Source organism: Crinia signifera, chromosome 4 (genome assembly GCF_055691185.1).
Source record: "Crinia signifera chromosome 4, ASM5569118v1, whole genome shotgun sequence".
NCBI lineage: Eukaryota > Metazoa > Chordata > Amphibia > Anura > Myobatrachidae > Crinia > Crinia signifera.
Window position 1 is genome coordinate 100936305 of NC_139220.1, and position 24973 is coordinate 100961277.

A 24973-nucleotide genomic window follows, 5' to 3' on the forward strand; every position below is an offset into this window, starting at 1 on the left:
TCACTAGAGGAGGAAGAGGAGGTTAAGACCAATGCGATAAATTCATCGCTTTCATCACTGGCTGTGTCAGTGTCAGAGGCAATAAGGGCATATGCCTCCTCCGCTGAAAACAGTCTTTGGGATGATTGGGACATTTTTATTATTTTTGTGTTTGTGTAAGTGTAGTGTTTCAACACGTGTATAGTGTAGGGGGGTACAAACTTTATTTCAACACGGGGGGGGTATGTAGTGTGTATGTAGTGCTTTAACACGTGTAAGTGCACTTAAGGGGCAGCAGCTTCAAGGCAGCTTTTGGTACAACCTTGAAGGGGTTAAAAGAAAAAAAAACGCTCCTGCGCCAAAAATTGAGCACAGATGTTGATCAGTAACGTCCGTCACTGATCAGCGCTCAGCGGCCACAGGACACCCACAAAATCACCGTGGGTGTAAAAAAAAAAAAAAAAAAAAAAAGACCCCACAGCACCCTCAAAAAAATTAAAATAAAAAAAAAACTGCTGATCAGTCAAAGGCAACAGGAATTTGATCCAAAAAAAAAATTAGATCAACCCTGTGCCAAAAATGCTGATCAGTGATGTACGTCACTGATCAGCGCTCAGCGGCCACAGGACACCCACAAAATAACCGTGGGTGTAAAAAAAAATAAAAAAAAAGACCCCACAGCACCCGCAAAAAAAAAAAAAAAAAAACTGCTGATCAGTCAAAGGCAACAGGAATTTGATCCCCCAAAAAAAAATTAGATCAACCCTGTGCCAAAAATGCTGATCAGTGATGTACGTCACTGATCAGCGCTCAGCGGCCACAGGACACCCACAAAATCACCGTGGGTGTAAATTTTTTTTTAAAAAGACCCCACAGCACCCTCAAAAAAAACAACTGCTTATTAGTGATGCAACACTGATTAGCAGTGAGGGGCAGCAGGCGCACAACTTTTGGCGCAACCTGACGGGGTATGATCAGCACAAATGGGGGGCAGGAAAAAAAGCAGTGCAGAGGGTTAAGCCTGTCTGCACTGCAATCAGCCACAGGGGGCAGGAGAGACAAAATTATATTTTACTATGATGCTGCAACAGCAGAAGCAGGCAGCAGGCAGCACGGATACCACCACACCACCAACGCTGATCGAGGTCAGATAGGGGGACAGATGGGCACGGAGACCGCTCTGCACGCTGTTCCTGACCGGAATGGCGGCGGCAGGGCGGTCTCCGTTACTTTCACTGAGGTGCAATGGCTGTGATTGGTCCGTTGGTCCGACGGACCAATCACAGCCTTGGGGGCAGGTGGGACCACCACCAAAGACCCCTTTACACTCGGTGGTGATTGGTGCTGTACCAATCACCACCGATCAAGTACCAATCACCACCGATCCCTGTGTTACCGAGCGCCGATATTGGCCGGAACACAGAAAACGCTGCAATTGGCTGTTCACATTTGAACAGCCAATCGCAGCGATCGCCGATGGGGGGGGGGGCATCGCTGCCCCCCCTGGGCCACGAGGGAAGATATCTGCTGTCAGGGACAGCAGCCATCTTCCCTCTGTCACCGCGTCTATAGACGCGGTGACACTTTAAAGTCATGGCATACATTTATGCCATGTGTCGGGAAGTACATCCCGACCATGACGTAAATGTACGCCAAATGTCGGGAAGGGGTTAAAGTACAAGCACAATGCAATGCACAGAGCTGGATTAATGCTGGGTACACACTGCACACTACACAACGCATGTATCCAGTGATCTCGTAAGCTACGGAACCCAATGGTGGTAGCCTGTGGCGTGCGGTGGGGTGAGGCACAGCCTTTCCTGTCATACTAGCGTATATGCCGGCATTTTGAATTTTAAAAAGTATGTCAAAAATCAGGGCCGGCGCCACCACTAGGCAGCTCTACTGGCATGTACCCAGTGGCTCATATACTGTATTGTGTGCATATCTGGCTCTGGTACTTGCCAGGGACTCTTGAGCCATTCACCTTACCGCACGTCGCTGGGGGTAGCGGTATCAGCATTGGCAGGAAGGGAGCAGGGCCATTCTACATTCGGCAGTATGGCATTGTTAGAGACAACATGGTGTGTACTGTATTTCTTACAATCTTGTATTGAACTTATAAGCCTGTATATAATATTAGTACATTAATTACATGGGTTTAATTAGGAATATAGGTGTAGAAGTATGAAGCAGCGATAAGGGAGAAGTGATCCAGAGGAGAAGTGGTCCATGGCAACCAATCAGCTGCTCTGTATAAATTTATATTATGCAAAGTATAGATGGTACTTGAGTTCTGATTGGTTGCTACAGTATGGGCCACTTCTCCTCTTCCTCACTTCTCTTCCTCCCTTATCACCGATTCATACATATGCCCCTCAGAACCCAAAGCTTTTTATCCAATGCACAAAATACTTAGATTTTAAAAATTATTTTCTTGATGCTAAAAGACGTATTAGCTGACAACTGATAAGTAGCAAATATACAGGAAAGAATACCAAAGTAATGTTTATCTCTCCAATTTATGGAGTCCAGTTAGCAGAGCTGTCTCAATGTGTTCCGTCTTTAGGCCAGACTTCGATATGGGGATCAGCATAATGCATCCAATAGTAAATAGGCTGCATTGTCTGAAAATGTAAAAAGTAGATATACTGTATATGTATAATAAATATGAATATGACAGACATGCCCAAAAATTATGCATTTGGCCATTGGCAAATAGCACACTGTAGTTAAGATCCTAATTTGACCTGTCAGATACAGGTACATAAATGAATCATTGGTCCATTACTCAACTACAGCTTTCCTTATGTTTTATGTAACAATTTTTTTTTTTACTATCATAAACTAAAAACTGTGTTAAATTGGTATTTTAAAATAATATTTTAGTGATTTCTTATGCTGAGTGCAATGTAGGTAATTTAACCATGGCCTTGCATAAAAGTAAGAGTAATTTTCTATAAGAAAATCAAAGTACTCCATCCCACTCATGCAAAGGTGCAATTTATTTCTGCCTATTGAAAAGAAGCATAAAAAACCCATACAGATCAGCGATTAGACTATTCTCATTTGTCTGTGCCTTATCTGAAAAATAATAAAATGTACTCTATAGTCCAATGCCTGATCTATTAAAGAGTTGGGTTTTTTGGGGGGCCTTTTCATTGTGAACAAAACTTGCTTAGTAGCCAGTAACAATTGCACAGTTATGGAAGCTGGAGTGGTAAATTACACTGTACAATAAAGGCAGAGACTGTTATAAGAAAATATGCAGAAAAGTAATGGGAATGTTGTGGACAAAAGACCTTTTTTCATTTCAACAGATTTAAATCTAATTTAATTGTTTGATTAGTTGTAGTGTTACATGCCATGTATTTCATATTAACCTGTAGTGTAATACAGTGATGTCAAACTCATGGCCCTCCAGCTGTTGTGGAACTACACATCCCAGCATTCTTTGCCACAGATGTTATATAATGGATCTCTAGAATTGTGGCAGAGCATGCTGGGGCGTGTAGTTCCACAACAGCTGGAAGGCCATGAGTTTGACAGCACTGGTGTAATTATATAACATATCTAAAAATGTGTATGAACAGTAGTTATGGACAAGATAGTATGTAGGTTAAGGGACAAAATGAACTGGGCATCCCTAATCCTCCTATGAGAAGGCATATGGCTATTTAACAAAATGTATCTGACTGATCTAATAATTCCACTGTGTTCTATACATACTCAATTAAAGAGTTCAATTTCAGGAAATCTTGGAAATGAGCTAATTACAGCATCTCATCCCTTGATCTCTATTTTACAATTGATTTTATTTCAACTAAATCCAACAGAAAAGGCCATAGTGTTAGTCTGCAAAGCACAACACTTTTCCACTTTTAATTAAGGCATATTCTAACAGGACAAGTGGGGTTATTATCCATTTAACTACCTGTCTGCCTATCTATCTATCTACAAATGGGGGTGGGTGGCCTCCATTTTGAGTGATATGCTAAGCATGGGTTGGTGAAATCCTGCTGTGTGTCAGGAGAGCCAGTGCAAGCACTATCTTTCCCTGCGGGTGGTAGCGTTGTATCTATGCAGGGCAAACACGCTCAGTGCACTGAAAGACTGAATAAAGAACACAAGTTAATGCAGTTAATTTATTGCTGTCGATCCTTCCCGACAGCCGTGATCCTGGCCCGTTTGCGGTTTGATCGTCAGCTGAACGACAGGTGGGATTCAATGCCCCACCTGCCGATTGGCGCAAAGGGGGCTTGGCCGCGAAAATGGCCGTGGATTGTCAATCTGCGGCCGGGATCGTGACTATCTACGGCCGTTATCGGCAGAATGGGCCCGACAGCTTCTAAAGTCGGCTGGCTCTGCCGTGATCCCGCTTCAATGCTGTCGCTAAACACAGCATTGAATAGGGAGCCGCCGCTATTTCCCCCATCGGGAACAGCGGCGGCACATTGAATACCCCCATAGTCTCTTCTATTCTCAGTATACTACTTGGCTATTTAAATAATTGTATCTGACAGCAATCTTCAGATCCTTCAGGAATTGTTAGTCAATGCTGCTATGTTAAGATCCATACCCAGTGTGTGTTTTTTGCCCATTTTAGCGATTTTCTATGGAGAGCCTTCCAATCTCTTGCTCATCTGCTGGTAATACCAGCAAATGAGCAGTGGCGCAAGCGATGATGCGGGAACATGCAGCAGCGCTCATCGCTGCCCCATACACACTGGGCGGCTTTTGAGCTGAAAGCAGTCACCCAGTGTGTATGGGCCTTAAGGGAAAAAATATATATTTTCTACTTGAAGGCATAAAACCATGAAACACAACAGTTAGACAGGAAGTTTCTTGGATAGGAATTATTAATGAAATATAGCTCAAGTGTCAAATACCTAGTTGTAAGATCATTTTATCACCGATATCTCAATGTAAAATGGGATTTATCATGTCTCTAAAAAGCTTATATGTTGACATTTCGGTTTAACTGCCTTTTCTGGTAGTAGTTTATGATCAATGACATTTACTTTTCACAACATAACAAAATGTACATTTGTCAAAGTGTAATATAAATATATTTTCCTTTTAATCTGACTGTTCCATATTTGTCTTGGGTTTAAGACAAGGTTCATCTGTAGAAAACTGAGTTCGAAAGTAAGTTCTAATGTATTCTAATGTAAACCAAAGAACATATGTTTCTAGTTCCCATACTCGATAACTTGCTACAGTACAATGTATTCCAACTTGTTATTTTCATCACAATACCTTATATTGGTTGAATTGTTTCGTTAACTTTAGTTCTTGAAAATGGTCTAAAATGTTTTGCAGCTCTTAATTAATTTGTGTTGTGCAGCGGATATAAAAGTTTACACTCCTTCCTTCACAATGCAGGTTTTGTGAGGTGAAGCCTGAAAACAAGATACAGTATATCATATCAGATCCTTTTCCATCTTTAATGAGACCTAGCAACCAAGGAAAACAAATAATTATTTTAAAAAAGAGAAGTGAAATACAAAAAAAAAAAAGAAAAAAGCCCAGTACCCTGGTTACTTACAGTGGAGGTCATTCTGATTGACTCGAATCGCAGGAGCATTACTGGTCCTAACCTGGTCCAAGCATCACTGGTTTCAGTCCAGTTATCTTATCCACCAGTTCCAGTTCAAAAATCTTATCTACCAGTTCCATTCTGGATATCTTGTTCACTGGCTCCAGACTGATTATTTCGTCCACCAATTCAAGTCCGGAGTCCAGCATCCACCTGTTCTAGGCTAGTTTCCAGTGTGCCCACTACTTTTCTGGTCTCCAGAGACTTTGGTCCAAGTCCAACCTCCATCATACTCATGGGTTCCAGCCTGTTACTTTGTCTGCCTCTTCATAGCATACTCAGCCTTGCCTATACCCCAGAGTCTGCTACATTGACTAGCATAATTTGTATACTTAGCAATACTTTTATCAGTCTTTATCAATATGGCGGCCCAATAGTCAAAGTCTTTGTACATACAAACAAATTCAGATTTCAACAGATCTGAAAAGAGAGAAAGGAAGAGAGATATAAAGAAATGAAAGAGATACATGGGAGAGAAAGAAAACAGAGGAAGAGAGAGAGAGAGAGATAAAACTAGAACAGCAAAAGAGAGAGGGAGAGACAGAGATGGGAAGTAAGAGGGTGCCGGATGCAGCTCTGACAGTGGGGATCCTCACAGTCAGTGTCCTGACATCGGGATCCCGACTGCTGATGCTCTTACAGGGGTATCCCAACTCATAGGGGCTAGTCTCCCTTGTGGGGTCCATGACCCCCATAAGGGAGAATAGAACCTTTGGCGAGTGTAGCGAGCCACAAGGCCCACAGTGTGGTGAGCGCAGCAAGCCCACAAGGCACTTCTTTGCGCTCGCCCCCCAGTCGGAGCACCGGCAGTTGGGATCCCAACATCGGGATACTGACTGTCGGGATCCCCACTGTCGGAGGCGCATACCACGCCCAATTTAGGGATGGGAGAGTGGAAAAACCCTGCATTAGTTAGGAACTTGGCAATTGATGGGTCTAAAATAACAGAACTTGTGTACATGGTGTGCTATGATGTAATATCTTTGGTGTATATTGTGTAACGAAAACTTTAAAAGTCACCTCTGAGAGATTGCTATTATTTACATAAACTGAGTAACATGAACTGTACTTTATTCTCTTCTAATATTTACTTCTTACTTATCTTTGCAGGTTGTTAGAGGTGTCCTGCTAATTAAGAAGTATGCTGCAGACTCAAGACTACCTTATGCGGATTGTTGTTGCTGCAAGCTATGGATAATCTATTTAAACACAGAACCTCATGAATAAAAAGGAATTACAGTGTAACCGCACCTTAGAGAAACAAGAGTATAACAAAGAGTCAGGTTAAAAGAAAATCAACAAAACTTAAGAGCCGAGCATCTGTTCTATTTCTTATTGGGGTCCAGCAATGTATAACAGAACACATCACTGCTGGACCCCCTGCACCAATAACCATCAATGACTAAGATCCTCTATGAAATTGTGTATCATATTGTACCTCTGAAAATGCAATATTATAGTTGTTACCAGAAGCAATAGCGTAGCCAAATCCACTTTAAAAAAACTTTACATTCAAAAGTAATGTGTTCTGTCATGGATGAGGACCATAAAGATTCAATTGTCACATGCTGGAAGACGGTCCTATATAATGTTCTCATTGGTGTTGTACTAGTACTTATCATTGTCATTACTATATGTGGCAATGTAGTGGTATGCCTGGCTGTGGGATTTGATAGGAGGCTTCGTAGTATGACAAATTGCTTTATTGTGTCATTGGCGATCACAGATCTCTTACTGGGTATTTTGGTGCTACCTTTTTCAGCCTTGAACTTGTTACATGAAGAATGGCCCTTTGGATCTACCTTCTGCAACATTTATACCAGCCTGGATGTTATGCTGTGTACAGCCTCAATTCTAAACCTTTTCATGATTAGCTTGGATCGCTACTATGGTGTCACAGCTCCTCTGCGTTACTCCATGCTTGTGACTCCTTGCCGTGTGGCAATAGCTATGGGTGTGATATGGGTGGTATCTCTTATGGTCTCCTTCCTTCCTATCCACCTTGGCTGGAATACAAAAGATAAAACTATCCAGAACTCTAGGGGAGATGATAACAAAGAATGTAAGTTGGAGCTGAACAAGGAGTATGTATTAGTGGATGGCTTACTGACATTCTATCTTCCCTTGGTCATAATGTGTCTCATGTACTACAGAATCTTCAAGATTGCCAGGGAACAAGCCAAGAGAATTAACCATGCCAATTGCTGCAATGCTGTGAGTCCTACACTACCCACAGTACGTGAACATAAAGCTACTGTGACGTTGGCAGCTGTAATGGGGGCATTTATCATCTGCTGGTTCCCTTATTTCACTGTATTTACATATGAAGGAGTGAATAATATTGAAGTGGATGAGACAGCCTTCTTAATAGTTCTGTGGTTAGGCTATGCCAATTCTGCTCTCAACCCAATTTTATATGCTGCTCTGAATAGGGACTTCCGTACAGCCTACCAACGCCTCTTACACTGTAGACGCGTGGGCCCTCTTAGCCAGGAAACCCCGCTAACTCTACTTCACATTCGTCGTCCCGGAGACAGGACTCTGCAAGAAATGCAAAATATTCATGAGGAAAAGCCCCACAATCTGCAAGAGATGAACGGAAAAGAAAGTAGTGCTTTCCTCAAAAATGTAGCAGACAGGTAATTTATTCCATAGATATTTTGATTGGCAAGTTGATTATTTTAAATCAATAACAAATTATGTATTTGATTTAACAAGTTAAAAATTAAGTTTGGCCAATAGTCTCTTAAGTGAATTTTTTACTGGTAAAAGTTTAAAGATGTTTTTATCTGGTAAAGGTGATAATGGCCCTTATTCTGGTTCACTCGCAAAGGCAAATTCCTTCTCAAATGGACAAAACCATGTGCACTGAAGGTGGGGCAGATGTAACTTGTGCAGAGAGAATTAGATTTTGGGTGTGGTTTTATTTTAAGTGAGATCTATATTGCAGTGTAAAAATAAAGCAGTCAGTATTTACCCTGCACAGAAACTAAATAACTCACCAAAATCTAATTCTCTCTGCACAAGTTACATCTGCCCCACCTGCAGTGCACATGGCTTTGTCCATTTCAGAAGGAATAAGGACCAATATGTAGTTACAGTAGAATTTCAAACACAATGTAATTATCTCCTTCCACTATTCCTGAGAGGTATAATAAGGGGTATGGAATAGATGGAAATATATACAGTGTCTAGGTAAACAGCCAATAAGTCGACACAATGACCACATTGACACAATATCCACATTCACAAATGGTAGACATCGAAAAGGTTGACATTCACATGTGAAAAGGTCGACAGATGGTTTTTACATTTTTTGTGACAGTGTTGACACTTGTCAACATATTCCCCCAATTAGTGTTGTGCATACTCTTGCATGGCTCGCTTCACTAGACAAGGTTCTGGCACGTCACTGTTCCCAATCGGAGTTCAAGTGGATATGAAAAAGTATAAAATAACTGTGAAAAAACACGTCGACCTTTTCATGTGTCAACCTTTTTTATGGCCAACTTTGTCAACGCCATTATTATGCATGTAGCCATTTTGACATTTGACTTAACCTTTTGATGTTGAACTAAATACCCAGCGCACTTATGGTAAAACTTTGTTTCTCCCTATGGGCCAAATGAATCAAGCCTTAACAAGTGATAAAGGGGGAGATTCTCTAAGAATCTCTGCCCCCCTTCGCCGCCCATCGCATTTATAATTATCGCATATGTTGTAACATATGCAATAATTATAGCAAAGGACAGCTCTTGCGATAAGAGTTGTCCTTTGCGGTGAGAGTCCCCGGGTCCCATCAGGTCCCGGCGGCTCCCCCTCCCTCACACACCCGGCGCTGCTGCTGCTGCGCCATGCTCTCCTCCTCCCTGCACCCGGAAACGGATCAGTGCAGGGAGGAGGTCACAGGTCCGGGCATCACTGCTCTGTGCTGCCCGGACACAGGTGAGGGGGCGATGCGGGGCGGTGGGGGTCCGTGCGGGGCGGCAGGCGGTCGTTGCGGGGCGGCGGTGGGATGCGGTAGAACCCCATTGGCTTCTATGGGGCATCGCCAGATTTTTCTGGCGATGCCCCCTGCCGCGTTAACCCAGCGGGGGATGCTTACAGCATCCCAAAATGCGTTACAAACCCAATAACGGGGTTTTTACCGCATTTCTTGCTTAGAGAATCTCCCCCAAAGAGTGCCAGCTAATCAGACACTAAGGGGGAAATTTACTAAAGGAAATTTGTAAAAAATAGGTGTATTTGTATTCAGAAATACACTTATTTTTGACATTTACTATCCCGAAAATACGGCAATTCGTATTCGTATTGATAGCACATCAATACGAATACAAATTGCCTTATTTTCGGGATAGTAAATGTCAAAAATAAGTGTATTTCTGAATACAAATACACCTATTTTTTATAAATTTCCTTTAGTAAATTTCCCCCTAACTGTCATATTACAGGTTGTGTTTGAGAAATTAAAGTTAGGAGCTGATTGGCTGGTACTTTATCCTTCTTTTATCACTCTCCAATTTATCACTTGCTAAGGCTTAATACATTTGGCCCTACAGTACTGTATATCTCTTTTGCTGTTTCCTTTCCTGCACATCCTGCTGTCCTGTTTCAGTAAAGAACACAAAGATCCAGCACTGAAGAGCAGTGCTAGCTTGGACCACTTAGGGTCCTGCAGTTAAAGTCTATTGTATGCCACAGTGTCAGGAGGGTTCCTAAAGATGAATCCAATATTGAATATATAATATGTGACATTTTATATTCATTAGTGTAGTATTTCATTACTATACAGAAATATTTTTACATTTAGATTTTATGTGTGTAATTTTTACAGTATTTATTTTTTACTATTAATTAGTTGTATTGGCTGGGAGTATTAAATAATAATATCCAAATAGTACTATTGGATTTATACTCTTCAAAATATCAGCTTTTTTTTTATAAAAAAGTACAGTGGTGGCCCATGATCAGTCCCCTCATAGCCTTTTCCCGGGGACACAGGATACTGACTTGTAGGGTGGGACTTGGGCAGGGACAAACCAGCAAGCCCATAACCAGGATAATTAGTAACTTCCCTCCCCCTCTGCCCACAGACACACAGAGAGGGAGAGCATGCAAACTCTTCACAGATGTGATACAAATGTTAGACAGATATGCCAGACACTGTATAACATACTGGCCGGTATTCAGTTGTTAATCACCAGCTTTTTAGATTGATATCACTGGGGATGGTAAGCGGAAATGTGTGAATGCATGGCTAAACCTCACTATAAAGAGTGCGATATGTGCAAAAAAATAGATCAATTGAATATCGTCCCATGATCTTGCATCGCTTTAGAGGGGATATCGGGCATGATATAACAATTAAATACCACCCACAGTATCTTCTACACATTAACATTAGAGTTTGCTGTTTCTCATGATGTTTAAAAACACTACACAGCATCAAAAAGATGAAGGCAACATACCTTAATAATATCTGAAAATATATGTGACATTTTGTGGCATTCAATACACAACATACAGTAACATTAACTAGGATGGGAACCAAGAGTGGGAGCAATGGAGGATGGAAGAACAAATATAAATATCCTCAACTTTAGACAGACAATGCGCAAAACACAATAGCAGCTGATCGGAGATCTGACCCCCTAGTGACCGACTTCCCCTAGTTGGTAAATGAACAATGTTTAGGGGTAATATCCGAAGATATAATTAAGGGTCAATCCTCAACAGGCAGCGCTTGGATATCTACCGCACATCCCTTAGAGATAGCAAGCGTCTCCTCTTCTCCGTAACCGACAGGCGAGAGGAAGGGGCAACCAGATATCAGGAAACTCTTCACCACTTAACAGATACAGTGTTCTCCTCCCATAGACCATTTGTGATTTTCCAAAAATAAAGAGGAGAGGTATATGGTGTAATACCACCTTTTATTATATAAAATACATCATTAAAAACATAACAGTTACGTCCCCTGAGACAGTAGTGGAGTGGATTTTACCAGATATGATGGAGAACCGGATAAAGGGCTCTCATAGAAGCATGGGTGGATCTCTGATGACACAACCCGGGTAGAATTCGCACACACGCCCGATGAGAGTTCCACTGCTACCGCTCCCTCAGTCCAAACACAGCATCTCCAACGCGTTTCGGACACCTATGTGTCCTTTTTCAAGGAGAATAGCTGTGTATTACCTGTGTTCCTTAATATAGCATAGTTCATTGTCATATGTCCAATCAGCCAGCTCCGTTTTCGCGGGCTTACGGATTCCCGTTTCATGTCCCAAACTGTGCGGTGCCCCACTTCTGGGAGTGTTACTGTGACGTCCGTTCCCCACTTCCGGATGTCGCTGGCGTACCGAAAAAAGTCTCCCTTCAGCATATTGGTCAACTTTCACCGGATTCCATGTAGCACCTTTCGGTGACGCAGAGTGAATCTATTTCCTGTCCTGGCGTCACATTCATGAATTACGAGCGCCATCTTTGTTAAGGGTATAGTTCATTCTTGCAATATAGGAGTTCCTGGCAATTTTTTTTCCCATGCACACTACAATGTATAATATCGTAAATTAGTATAATGACATGGATACAATAAAAACATAAGTATATCCGTTCTAAAAACCATTTCAATACAATAAAAATTATTGACAGATAAAAGAATGGGGAAATTCATAAAAATCATTTTATCTCGAAGTCTGCGTTTAGACCTCTTGGTTTTAGTGTGTCACAATCATATTTCATGCGCATCTCCTCTTTTGCCAGACATGTATTAAGATTCTTATTTCTAAAACCAGGACGTGCAACCTTAATACCGAAAAACCTTAAGATATGGGATGTTGATGAATTATGTACAGTTTTAAAATGATAAGCAAGAGAGTGGGATTCGAGGCCTTTCTTAATGTTATTTAAGTGCTCACTTAAACGAATTTTTAAAGGTAGTGACGTTCGACCGATGTAAAATTTTCTACATGAACATTCAATTCCATACACAATATTTTTTGTGTTACATGTTATAAAATCAGCTAATACCATTTTAAAACCTTTAATATTAATCTCTGTGAGTTTGCTGTACCATTACTTTTGACCTCTCTGCAGGCCTTACACAGTCCACACCTGTGAAATCCCTTAGTTAGGGTTCTCCCTGGACGTTTGGTAATTGGAAGAGCACTTCTAACTATTTTGGTTTTTATATTTGGGGCTCGTCTGTAGATAAATCTTGGTCGTGGAGGTAAATGTTCACCCAGAATTGGGTCATGCTTCAAAATGTCCCAGTTCTTCTTAAATGACAGATTTATACTTTTGAACTGGGCATTATAACCAGTGATGAAGGCCAGGTTACAATCTTTTTTTGTGATCTCATCTGTTTTCTTTGTGGCTATAAGTTCATTTCTCTCTATAGTGCCTGTGGAAACAACCATTGAATTGATGGTTTCTGGATTGGAGTCACTCAAAATGAATTTTTTCGCCATATTTGTAGCCTGTTCATGATAGACTTCTTTATTAGTACAATTTCTCACTCGTTTCAGTTGACCCCCCTGTATTGCATCAAGCCAATTTTGGTGATGGTAGCTAGTCTTATGGATGTACGAATGGGTGTCTGTTGGTTTTGAGAACGTTTTAGTTTCCCATTTGTCGGCTCCCTTGGTGATAGTTATATCCAAAAAATCAACAGATTTATTGCTCACATTAAAGGATAGTTTTATATTGCATCCATTATTATTTAAAGGAGTGCAGAAATTATTCAACTCTGATTCCGTGCCATTCCAAAAAAACAAAATATCGTCAATATAGCGAATTTCCCCATTCTTTTATCTGTCATTAATTTTTATTGTATTGAAATGGTTTTTACAATGGATATACTTATGTTTTTATTGTATCCATGTCATTATACTAATTTACGATATTATACATTGTAGTGTGCATGGGAAAATTTTTTGCCAGGAACTCCTATATTGCAAGAATGAGCTATACCCTTAACAAAGATGGTGCTTGTAATTCATGAATGTGACAAAAGGACAGGAAATAGATTCACTCTGCGTCACCGAAAGGTGCTACATGGAATCCAGTGTAAGTTGACCAGTATGCTGAAGTGAGACTTTTTTCCCGGAAGTGGGGCACCGCACAGTGAGGGACGTGAAACGGGAATCCGTAAGCCCGCGAAAACGGAGCTGGCTGGACATATGACAATGAACTCTGCTATATTAAGAAACACAGGTAATACACAGCTATTCTCATTAAAAAAGGACACATAGGTGTCCGAAACGCGTTGGTGATGCTGTGTTTGGACTGAGGGAGCGGTAGCAGTGGAACTCTCATCGGGCGTGTGTGCGAATTCTACCCGGGTTGTGTCATCAGAGATCCACCCATGCTTCTATGAGAGCCCTTTATCCGGTTCTCCATCATATCTGGTAAAATCCACTCCACTACTCTCTCAGGGGACGTAACTGTTATGTTTTTAATGATGTATTTTATATAATAAAAGGTGGTATTACACTATATACCTCTCCTCTTTATTTTTGGAAAATCACAAATGGTCTATGGGAGGAGAACACTGTATCTGTTAAGTGGTGAAGAGTTTCCTGATATCTGGTTGCCCCTTCCTCTCTATGGAAGGGGCAACCAGAAGAGGAGATGCTTGCTATCTCTATTATGGAGAAGAGGAGATGCTTGCTATCTCTTAGGGATGTGCGGTAGATATCCAAGCGCTGCCTGTTGAGGATTGACCCCTGATTATATCTTCGGATATTAACCCTAAACATGGAGGATGGAAGAAGTTGAGGTAAACTGCATTGTGGATGGCATTTTTTATTGTTTTACTTGCACTATTGGTACTGTGCACACAAATCAGATACAACCTGCAGGTCTGTGTGAGAGAAATTAAGTACCTATTCCAAAGGCTAGCTAACAGCTTTTACTTCAGGGCTAAATCCATCAAAGTGGCCAAAGTGTTCCACCACCACAATTACATTCATTTCCTGCAAAGTGTTGGGCAGTATCATTCATGCCCATCCAAGTTAAATCTCATCTCCTAAAATAATTTCATTCAACCATAAACTGAATTTATGCCTATGATCAATTATTTCATGCTACTCCTCTTGTCAATTTATTCTTCACAGATGCATAAAGACACAGATGGGGACACACTTGTAGTCCCCTCAACATTATGTGCAAAATTTATTAAGCAGCCATTTTCCAGCCAAGTTACAATTCAGCTGGTTACAAATGTGATTGGGTATGCTTTGTGGGGGAAAAAGCACCTTGTTGACAAATGCTACCATTTTTCAGGATTCATATTTTCTGATGGTGAAGTGATTTGGGTTGCCGGGAGCCAAACACTGGAAAACATGAAGCACGCATGGATCACTGAGATCCGTGTAATGCTTCTTTATGTAAATGTAAAATAAAGAGTTTGAATTTAAAAATAAAACAGCATGGAGTTCCCCTTCCTAAGCATACAGTAACCAGCCCCTCTTTGAGCCGGTGCTGGTTCCAAAAATACAGTGGAAAAAACAATAAGAGCTGATTATTGTGGCCAAGAAAAAGTCACTCAAAGATACATGAGCCTTGTTCTCCAAAACCATGCAGTACTCCTGCCACCCACTGCCTCTCCGTGTCATCGTCTCTCTGTCACCCACTGTTCTCCATCACCCTTTGCCTCCCCCTACCTGCCACTGTCACCCTCTGCCTTCCCTTGCCTTCTGTTGTCACTGTCTTCCGCTATTGACAACCTCTCAATGCAATATGCTGTCACTCTCTGCCTCTCCCTGTTCCCAAGTGCCCCTCCACCCCCACCCCGCTCCCCTTCCTACTCCGGTGATACTCTGCCTTCCACTGCTTTATGCTTTTAAAAAATGTCAACTCTTACTTTGCTTACAGAAGCACTGCATGGATCTCACTGATCCATGCAGTGCTTCTACTAACTCTGCTGCCAAAAGGTGGTCTAATTTTCAGCTGAATTATCAACAGAGTTTGCTGACATGATAGCAAATGTCCATGTTGTCTTGGTGCCTATGGAAAGTCCTGACGAGTTTGGCCGATGTTTATGGTAATTAATACTTCTGTGTGTTCTACCATGATTTGTATGTGTATTTGAGCAAACTTTTTGTGTTTAGTACATTTCTGAAATGGGATATCCTGGCTGAGATCATGTGTCTTAAGGCCACCATACACTAGGGCAACTTCTCTGAGCAGAGTAGTCCCTGCAATCCTCCCTTGAGCCCACCTGGGACCTTCAGATATATCGTATGTGGTCCTTTCGCACACAATATATAACATGCAATCTGATCCAAGCCTGCCCAGCTCAGGCGGTATCCAACAGCTGGCTTCTGTAGCTGGTCTGACTTGCAGGGCCGAGCGATGCACACAGGACCATGCATTGCATCAGACCTGCTGTCAATCACATGCAATTTAAATGCTTTTCATGTGATTGATTTCCAAATCGCTTGTAAATCGCTTAGTGTATGGGCACCTTTAAAAACCAAGAGGAACTCACTTTGTCTTCTTTGGACTCCTAATGTTTCAATATCTAGTACATATCTGTATGATGCCTGTAGTAGAACTCTCTGGCTAAACCTCATCCACTCGTTCCCTTCCTCCATGGTAGGACAAAAGGACAAATAAACAAAGCCAGGTATTGGCCAATTATAATGTTGAGCTGTATTACTGGATGTCTCTACCCTCCTGGATTAACCTGTTGCAGTCCAATTTTTTTTCAATTCAGACAGTCAAATAAAAAAAAATTCAAAAATGGTCTCTTTTGAACGTTGAACGATGTGAATGTTCTTATTTTAAAGTGTCTCACCATTGGATCTGCTACTAGCGCTAGGGCTGTTGAGCATGACTAGACATTGAATCTGAAAGGGTTAAGAGACAGAAACCTTTTACATCAGAATCCACCAAGGTTTTCCCCAGTCCCTGCTGGGCCAATCTGACACTAAAGAAGATAGCTGCATCTCCCATGTACTTCACAGCTCTTGGTCTTCAGTACTAGTCAAAGTTGCATGAAACTGTGTTGTGTAAGAAGCACTAATGCTCCTCTGAGTACTGTTATTAGTATGATTGTTGGGTTTATTTCAGAAAAATGTTGTGGAAGAAATTGTCAATCATAACTCTCACTGAACTAAATAAGGAAATTACTGTGAGAATACCAAAGTGTTGCCTTAAATCGTTGGTATCCAACTCCAGTTCTCGAGAGCTACCAACAGTTCACATTTTTTAGATCACCTAGCTGGGGCACAGGTTCACTCATTACTGACACATTATAAATGAACAACAGGTGGAGCTAATTAATTCACTTATGATTCTGTGAGGAGACCTGGAAAACATTAACTGTTGGTAGCTCTCGAGGACTGGAGTTGGCTTAAATAGTTAATTTCTATGGGCTTTCCTTTTATCTATTACTAAAAAAAACATTTGACTCTTTAACATTGTTTTACAAATATATCTTTCCTCTTGATCTGTAGTTTTAAACATTTCTAAAAGCCTTATATTTTCTCTGTAGTGAAAGATGACAAGGAGTGGAAACTAGCACGGAAAATAGGAGAGATATATCTTCTGCTCTTGCAGTCGTGACTATTATTTGCCTTTTTTTTTAATAAAAAGTAATTACTCTTTAGTGATAAATAGGATTTTAGCAATTATTGCTATGCCAACGCTTTTTCACCTTACAATTTTGTGGAGTTACATAACATTCAAGTCCAAAAATTGTGAACAGCTAGACACAGTATTTCAGTGGTAGTTGCTATGTATTACAGAAAGGAAAGAGATGCATGTGAATATAGAGGTGCTATAAAGAGGGCCAGTGTTCTCCGGTGAGAATAATTGATATCGACCAATTGGGCCGAACACCGCTGTCGCTATGGCTCCTACAAAGGGGGTGATGTTGGGTAATTTTCTAAGCGATATAGTGAGATCGCTTAGAAAATCCCTGAAATCGCAATGTGTGTAAGCACAATTAGAGTTCAAGTCTAGAGTGTGGAACACCAATAAAACCAGCCCAACCAAACCTCCCCAAGGCATCACACTAGTGGAGCAAGTGAAGTGTTAAAGAGTGTTCGATAGATAAGAGAAGTTTCTGTAGGTGTTCCAAGTGTTATAGAGGTGAAAGATAATGGTGTGAATAATGTAACATACAGTATATAAAAACTATTTAATTTTTAAAATAAATGTAATAGTATCAGTGGTGCTGCGGCACTGACCAAATAGTGCAGGGGGAACTGCTTAGCACATATAAACATTAATTTGACCATACTGTATATAATACACTAGGTGATTCATCGCACCCTACGGGCGCTCTTCACACCGGTGTAAGGGGCTTTGCCCCCTTAATTTGTGAACTTTTTTATTGTGAGAAATATGGTTAGAATTGTATGAAAGATGCCTGTATTGCATCCTGAGTTATAGGTGAAATATATTAAATAGAGAGCATATGATTTGGAAGGGGGTGTGCATTGTTTTGTTTAATTAAAAAGCAGTTACAGAGTAAGATGTACATTGATAGTGTGGACTGTACAGTGACATTTGTGGGTGTAGGGGGGTGTGTGCGTGTTGTTTAGGTGTGTGTGTGTGCAATAATATAGTAGGGTGTTTTTGAGTCAGCGGCTCCCCACTGGCGGAGGTCACGACACAGTTAAACAGGAGGCTGGGTAGTGATAGGGGTGTGTGGGCATAAGGGGGACTAAAGAGGAGGGTGGGGGACACTGTGCAGCATCTGCCAGTGGGTGAGGGTCCAGTGTGGCAGTGAGTCAGTGTCTCCTCTTACTGGGTGGGAGTTAGGGTGCATGAGAGCAGGAGGCTGGGTGGTAAAGCATGATAGGGGAATGTGGGCAACACAGGGTGAGCGGGTCCTCACTGGTGGAAGATACGGGGCAGGAGAACAGGAGGCAGGGCAGTCAGTGGCGGAGATACCGTAAGGCAGCCCCCGCCGCTGCTTGGGGGAGCGGGGGCTGCGTGGGCTCCGGGTGCCAGTCAAGTGAGTGTGTCACGGCACTCTCAGAGCCGGAGGCAGGCATCCTGCGCAAGCTCTCTCCTCTGCTGGAGCTGCCTGTAGCAGCCAATATGTCATGTACTGCTCTGCCTCTGACTGTCTGTGTGAGGGTGCTCAGTGACCCGCCCCATGACGGGTCCCCCACACAGACAGCCACAGAGCTCCCTCTTCCTCCGTGCCCACTGCACCTGGGAGTCCTCCTGACTGCGCCAAAGAGCAGCGTCACTCAGTCAGCGCTGGCTGAGCTTCCTGCTCCCCTTAGCCGGAGCCCGCTCACCTTGGCCCGCCCCCTCAAGCTGCAGTGCATCCCTGCATCCCTGCGTCCATCCTCTCACCCTCCTGGCCGGCTTCCGGAAGTCTCGCGATTCGCGGACATTTTGGGGGCGTGGCCTAATGCCGTGAAGTGCCCGCCCACATAAGAAGTCCCTGGCTGACCTGTGCTCCCACCGAGGCTGCTGTCTGGTATAATGAGGTATTATAGGTATAGGTATTATAGTCCCACACTCTCATTTTATGATGCTGCCCCTCCCCCTCTCTCTGACACTGACCCCTCCCCCTCTTTCTCTCGCGCCATTTCCTCCCCCTCTTTCTCTGGCACCGTCTCCTCCCCCTTTTTCTCTGGCACCATCTCCTCCCCCCTTTTCTCTGGCGCCGTCTCCTCCCCCTCTTTCTCTGGCGCCATCTCCTACCCCTCTTTCTCTGGTGCCGTCTCCTCCCCCTCTTTCTCTGGAGTCATCTCCTTCCCCCTCTCTCTGAAGCCGTCTCCTTCCCCTTCTCTGACTGTCACATAGAAACATAGCCGTCTCCTTCCCCTCTCTCTGACGCTGTCTCCTTCCCCCTCTCTCTGATGCTGTCTCTTCCCCCCTCTCTCTGATGCTGTCTCCTCCCCCCTCGCTCTGAAGCTGTCTCCTCCCCCCTCTCTCTGAAGCTGTCTCTTCCCCCTTTCTCTGATGCTGACACCTCCCCCTCTCTCTGACGCTGTCTCCTTCCCCCTCTCTCTGAAGCTCTCTTCCCCCTTTCACTGACGCTGACTCCTCCCCCTCTCTCTGACGCTGTCTCCTCCCCCCTTTCTCTGATGCTGTCTCCTCCCCCTCTCTCTGACGCTGTCTCCTCCCCCCCTCTCTGATGCTGTCTCCTCCCCCTCTCTCTGACGCTGTCTCCTCCCCCCTCTCTCTGACGCTGTCTACTTCCCCCTCTCTCTGACGCTGTCTCCACCCCCTCTCTCTCTGATGCTGTCTCCTCCCCCTTTTTTGTTTAACATATAAAACCAGTCACTGAGAACATTTTATAAACAATTATTTTATAAAAAATGACTCAGACCTAAAGACTCATTAAGACCTCGCGGCCGCAAGGTGCCAGTTTTAGACATAACATGGCCACGCTTAAATATAAAATCATAGACCATGTGCCCCTATCGTTAGAGGGGGAAACAGAGCAAAAAAGTTGCTACAGTTAGAGTCCCGTTGGATATATCATTGAGACACCTTGCGGCCGCAAGGTCTTAATGAGTTTTTAGGTCTGAGTAATTTTTATAAAATAATTGTTTAGAAAATGGGTACTCTTTACCTAGAAGGGCGCCCACGATTTTGATCGTGGGCATCGTTAGGAAAAAAAATCGCGACGGTCGCATCGGATGCGACCAAAAAATCGCATCCGATGCGACCGACGCGATGACCGCGATTCCCCATAGGGAACAATGTTAAATGTCCCAATTGACCCGATTTTCCTGTTCAATGTCCCAATTGACCCGATTTTCCATAGGGAACAATGTTAAATGGCCCACAGAGGCCAAATAGGCACCCTGATGTGTGAAATGGGCCCCCCAATTGTTAACGCCACCCCACGGTACGCATCCTATGACCTTTTCATACCCCCACTATCCACGTCGGCGTGGAGTTCAGAATAGAAAGTGTGGCGAGCGCAGCGAGCCACCGAGCCCGAAGCGTGGCGAGCGCAGCGAGCCCCGCGAGGGGACGCGGACAGCTGTGAAGCCCGCGATGGGACGCGTATACCTGTGAAGGTGTCCGCGGCCCCTCGCGGGGCACGCTGCGCTCGCCATGCTTCGGGCTCGGTGGCTCGCTGCGCTCGCCACACTTTCTATTCTCAACTCCACGCCGACCTGGATAGTGGGGGTATGAAAAGGTCGTAGGACGCGTACCGCCGCCCCTCACGGGCTCGCTGCGCTCGCCACGCTTCGGGTTGACGTTGATCGTGGGGTGGCGTTAACAATTGGGGGGGCCATTTCACACTTCTGGGTGCCTATTTGGCCTCTGTGGGCCATTTAACATAGTTCCCTATGGAAAATCAGGTCAATTGGGACATTGAACAGGAAAATCGGGTCATTTGGTACATTTAACATTGTTCCCTATAGGAAATCATCGCATCGCATGCGATTTTTTAGTACATGCGATGGCCGCGATGGGCGCCCTTCTAGGTAAAGAGTACCAGAAAATGTTCTCAGTGACTGGTTTTATATGTTAAACAAATCATAACCATTCTCCACATAGGATCATACTGTGTCCCTCAAGGTGCTTTCCATGATTATTAAGATATACAAATAATGTCAGCGTTACTGTAAGTGTCTTGTCTTTTTTTTAACATTTTTTACCTATATTATAATCACTGTAAATGGAGCATGTATGTTCCTCATCTTTAAAGTACTATACACACATTTTTTGCAATTTTTAATTCACATGTTATGTGTGCACTCTTGTTCGATGCTGCAGAGGAGATGCCGGGAGAAGCGTCGCTGTCTCCCTGACAACGCAGCCACCTCCTGCACGATACAGCCGCTGATATATGACGTCATTGGCGCTGGACAGAGACGGAGGCGGGCAGCGTGGAGGGGCGGACGGATGGACGGCTTCTCCGGCGTTGATTGGTGAGTATCCTTATATCTGTAATGTATTCACTATGGTGTGCCATCTGATGAAGGGGACTAGCACCCCAAAACGTTATTAAATGCACCCAGTTTCACCTTGATTTTCCGCTTGTATTAAGTCTTAGAGTGCCGCCCCCCATGCCAGATAATGTGTATTTGGCATAACTGTGTTATGGACATTACAGTATGTGGCATAATGTGTAAGGGTCATTATGGTGTGTGGTATAATTTATTTATTTACAGTTTCTTATATAGCGCAGCATATTCCGTTGCGCTTCACAATTGGAAACAACAGTGATTAAACAAACTGGGTAGTTACAAACCGATATGGAGGTAGGAGGGCCCTGCTCACAAGCGTACAGTGTATGGCATATTGTCTAATAAGCATTGGTTCTTCATAAATTCTTTGTGTTTTTCATTAATATGGGGGGAGGGAGGGCATAATTTTACTGAAACAGTCCTGTTTTTCTTTTAACAAAAATGGGATGGGGGAGGGGGGGGGCGCCAGAATTTATTTTGGCAGGGGGGAGCAAAATTTCTAGTTACGCCACTGAGGGCAGTGTTAGGGTTGTGTGGGCATGAGGGGTAGTAAAGGTTTTTGGCTGTTTCAGAGTAGGGATGGCCATTGGCGCAGACGCCATCGATGGTTGGCATTGATGGCGATTTTGCACCCTGCCATCGATAGTAGTATAATATTACTTGGATAATCATCGATTATTGTAGCTATCAATGGTCATCCATTATATCTGACTAAATAGGCCGTGGGTCAATCAGAACTCGGTGGCGGAACTTCCAGGTGTGGGGGGGGCGAAGCTATGTTCCGTGTCCCGTACCTTAAAAAAAATTAAAACTTGATCGGTTCTCCTTTGCCATCGATGTAGGGAAACCATCTGGTCCTCCAACATCGATGGCAAAAGTATTCAACATCATTGATGGTCGATGGGCATCCCTAGAATTGGAGGAGGGTGGGGGACAGTATGCAGCTCCCGGCAGTGGGTGAGCGTCTCCTCCCACTGGGAGGTAGTGAGGGTGCATGAGAGCAGGAGGCTGTATAATAGTGGTATGTGGGCAAGACATTGATAAAAGTTAAGGCGCTGGTGCAGAGGACCGTTCGGATACTTCTGGCTTCTGCCAGTCGCAGAACCTGCAGCGCGGCAGCCAGGGCCGGATTTCCCACCAAGGGGCGGCACCCTCTTGTGGCGGTACAGGATCCCCCATTCTCACAGGGGTCCATGAAATGCATGAGCGGGGGTCTGATGGGGGGGGAAATGCAGGAAGGGGGCCGGGTGGGTCCCCAAATTGCGGGAGGGGGGGCGCGGGGGGCCATGAAACGCGGGAGGGGATGCGGGGGTGCCGTGAATCGCTGGAGGGGGGGGCGCGGGGGTGCCGTGAATCAAGGGAGGGGGACGTGAATTGTGGGAAGGGGGGTCACGGGGGGCCGCGAATTGCTTGAGGGGGGGGTGTTTTGGGGTGGTCCGTGAATCGCGAGAGGGGGACGCGAATCGCGGGAAGGGGGGTCGCAGGGGTCAGCGAATTGCGGACGACGGGGGTTGTGGGGGTCCTTGAATCGATGGAGGGGGGGTGAGAATCGCTGGAGGGGGGGTCCGTGAATCGTGGGAGGGGGGTGAATCACGGGAAGGGGGGTCGCTGGGGGCCGCGAATCTCGGGAGGGGGGGTGGGTTGTGCCATGAATCCCGGGAGGAGGGGGTCGGTGAATCGCGGGAGGGGGGTGCAGTGGGGGGCGTGAATCGCGGGAGGGGGGTGCGTCGGGGGAGTGTTGCTGTGAATCGCGCGGGGTGAGGCGTGAATAGCGGGGGGGTGCGGGGGGTGTCATCTGGTAGCTGTGGAGTAATGGTGGATGGTGGGCGTGTACTGTAGCCCTGGCTGGGCAGGGGGTGGTGATATCAAGGGGGTGGTGGTGTGTATCACACTGGTCTTTTCCCTGGGGGGGGGGGTGGGTTTGTGTAAAACGCTAGGTGGGTACGTTATACACACAGGGGATGAGTGTCTTTTCCCTAGGGGGGGGGGGGGGGGCAGGTTTGTGTTGCTTTATATTCACAGGAGATGAGTGACAGATCTGGCTAAATATATAAGAGATGTGCTGGCTGGTTCCTCCAGGAATATAACTTATTTTTATATCTTTAACACAATCAAATATTGCTTGCAGTATTGTTACATTTTTCTATATTTGTAGCAACTATAATTAGCAGTTCCTATTACATTAGATATATGATCTAAGATTATTTTGCAATAAACATGCAGCTGTACACAGATGTTTGGGTACCCCTAGTCAAATTGCAAGTTTTTCTGGATACTGTATAAGTAACAACACAACAGAACTCCTTCAAAATTACACATTTTTTCCCAGTGTAAAATAAAATGTATATTTAATCATTGAATTTAAAGTAAGAGGGAAAAAAATGGACAAATGTTTGGGCATCCTGTAATTGCCTAGAAAACTTTATTATTTTTTTGTTTTTATGTTTCCAAACATTTCTTGCAACCACCTACTGTTTGGTTCTTGTCTTCTAGGGGCCCATTTAACAAGGATTTCATATACAATGCAATCTGGGCAGAATATTTCTGCCCATGATCGCATTGTAATATGGGATCATATCACCAAGATTTATCTTCCTGCACTTGCAGGGATAGGGGTTCCAAAAGGGTCCCATCCCTGTGATGCGTTCAGCCGAATGCTAGGAAGTCTGCTCATGCACGCTCATCGATAACCCCCCGTCAACCCTGCTGACCGCACTGCCACGCCGGCAGTGCAGTCTGTATCTCATAGGCTATAATGGGCTACCGCTATGCGTGGTGGTAGCTGTGGGTCCCGATGCTATGCTGCCCGATATGGATACATTTGGAAGAAAGCATCCTCCATAGGAACCTGTTAGGGATGCAGCTGCCCTGTGGGGAAGGAGGGATCGCAGCAGTTATAGGAGATTCCTGCTGCAGCCCTTCCTGATACATTCAGGGGATACTTAATATTTGTGGATAACTCTCGAAAACTTTTCTTTTTATATATTAAATGTTAAATGAACCCCTTAGAGAGATACTTCTCCACAGCACTTAATTATATGTCCCAGAGTGGTGCCCTAGTTCATGTAGTGTCACATTTTCGGGATGCCAGTAGACATTATGTGAAACAGCACCCCAGTTCATTTTATGACATTATGTCTATTAAACGATGAAAAATGTATATAACTCATGTTACTATGACAGAGAAGGTTGTCCCGCTCAGCTCTGGGCCCCATAGCAGCTGCGCTCCTTGTACCTATGGTAGCTATGCCTTTGAATCAGACTGGTACTGGCAGAGTCTCTCAGCTAGACTGAAACCAGCATGTTTAGAACTAGTACAGGATCAAGAATGGAACTAGAATAGTTTGAAACTGGAATCTGGGCTGGAACCGGAATATATTCAACACTGGAATCTGGGCTGGAACCGGAATAGCTTGAACATAGAAGTCTGGACTGGGACCGAAACAGCTAAAGCACACAAGTTCGGGATGGGCCAGAACGATTGAGC

At 44.0% G+C, this 24973-nt stretch overlaps 1 protein-coding gene across 2 annotated transcripts in view; it reads left to right on the forward strand.

The window, feature by feature from the left end:
• HRH2 (histamine receptor H2) overlaps nt 1-24973 on the forward strand; it is a 126456-nt gene that overhangs the window by 58175 nt on the left and 43308 nt on the right. For both annotated transcript variants that reach the window (XR_014473381.1, XM_083182052.1), the window contains exon 2: nt 6689-8217. Coding sequence is in view for 1 of the 2 variants with exons in the window: in XM_083182052.1 (XP_083038178.1) it covers nt 7100-8217 (1118 nt within the window). In the remaining variant the exon portion in view is untranslated. The remainder of the gene's footprint in view (nt 1-6688; nt 8218-24973) is intronic.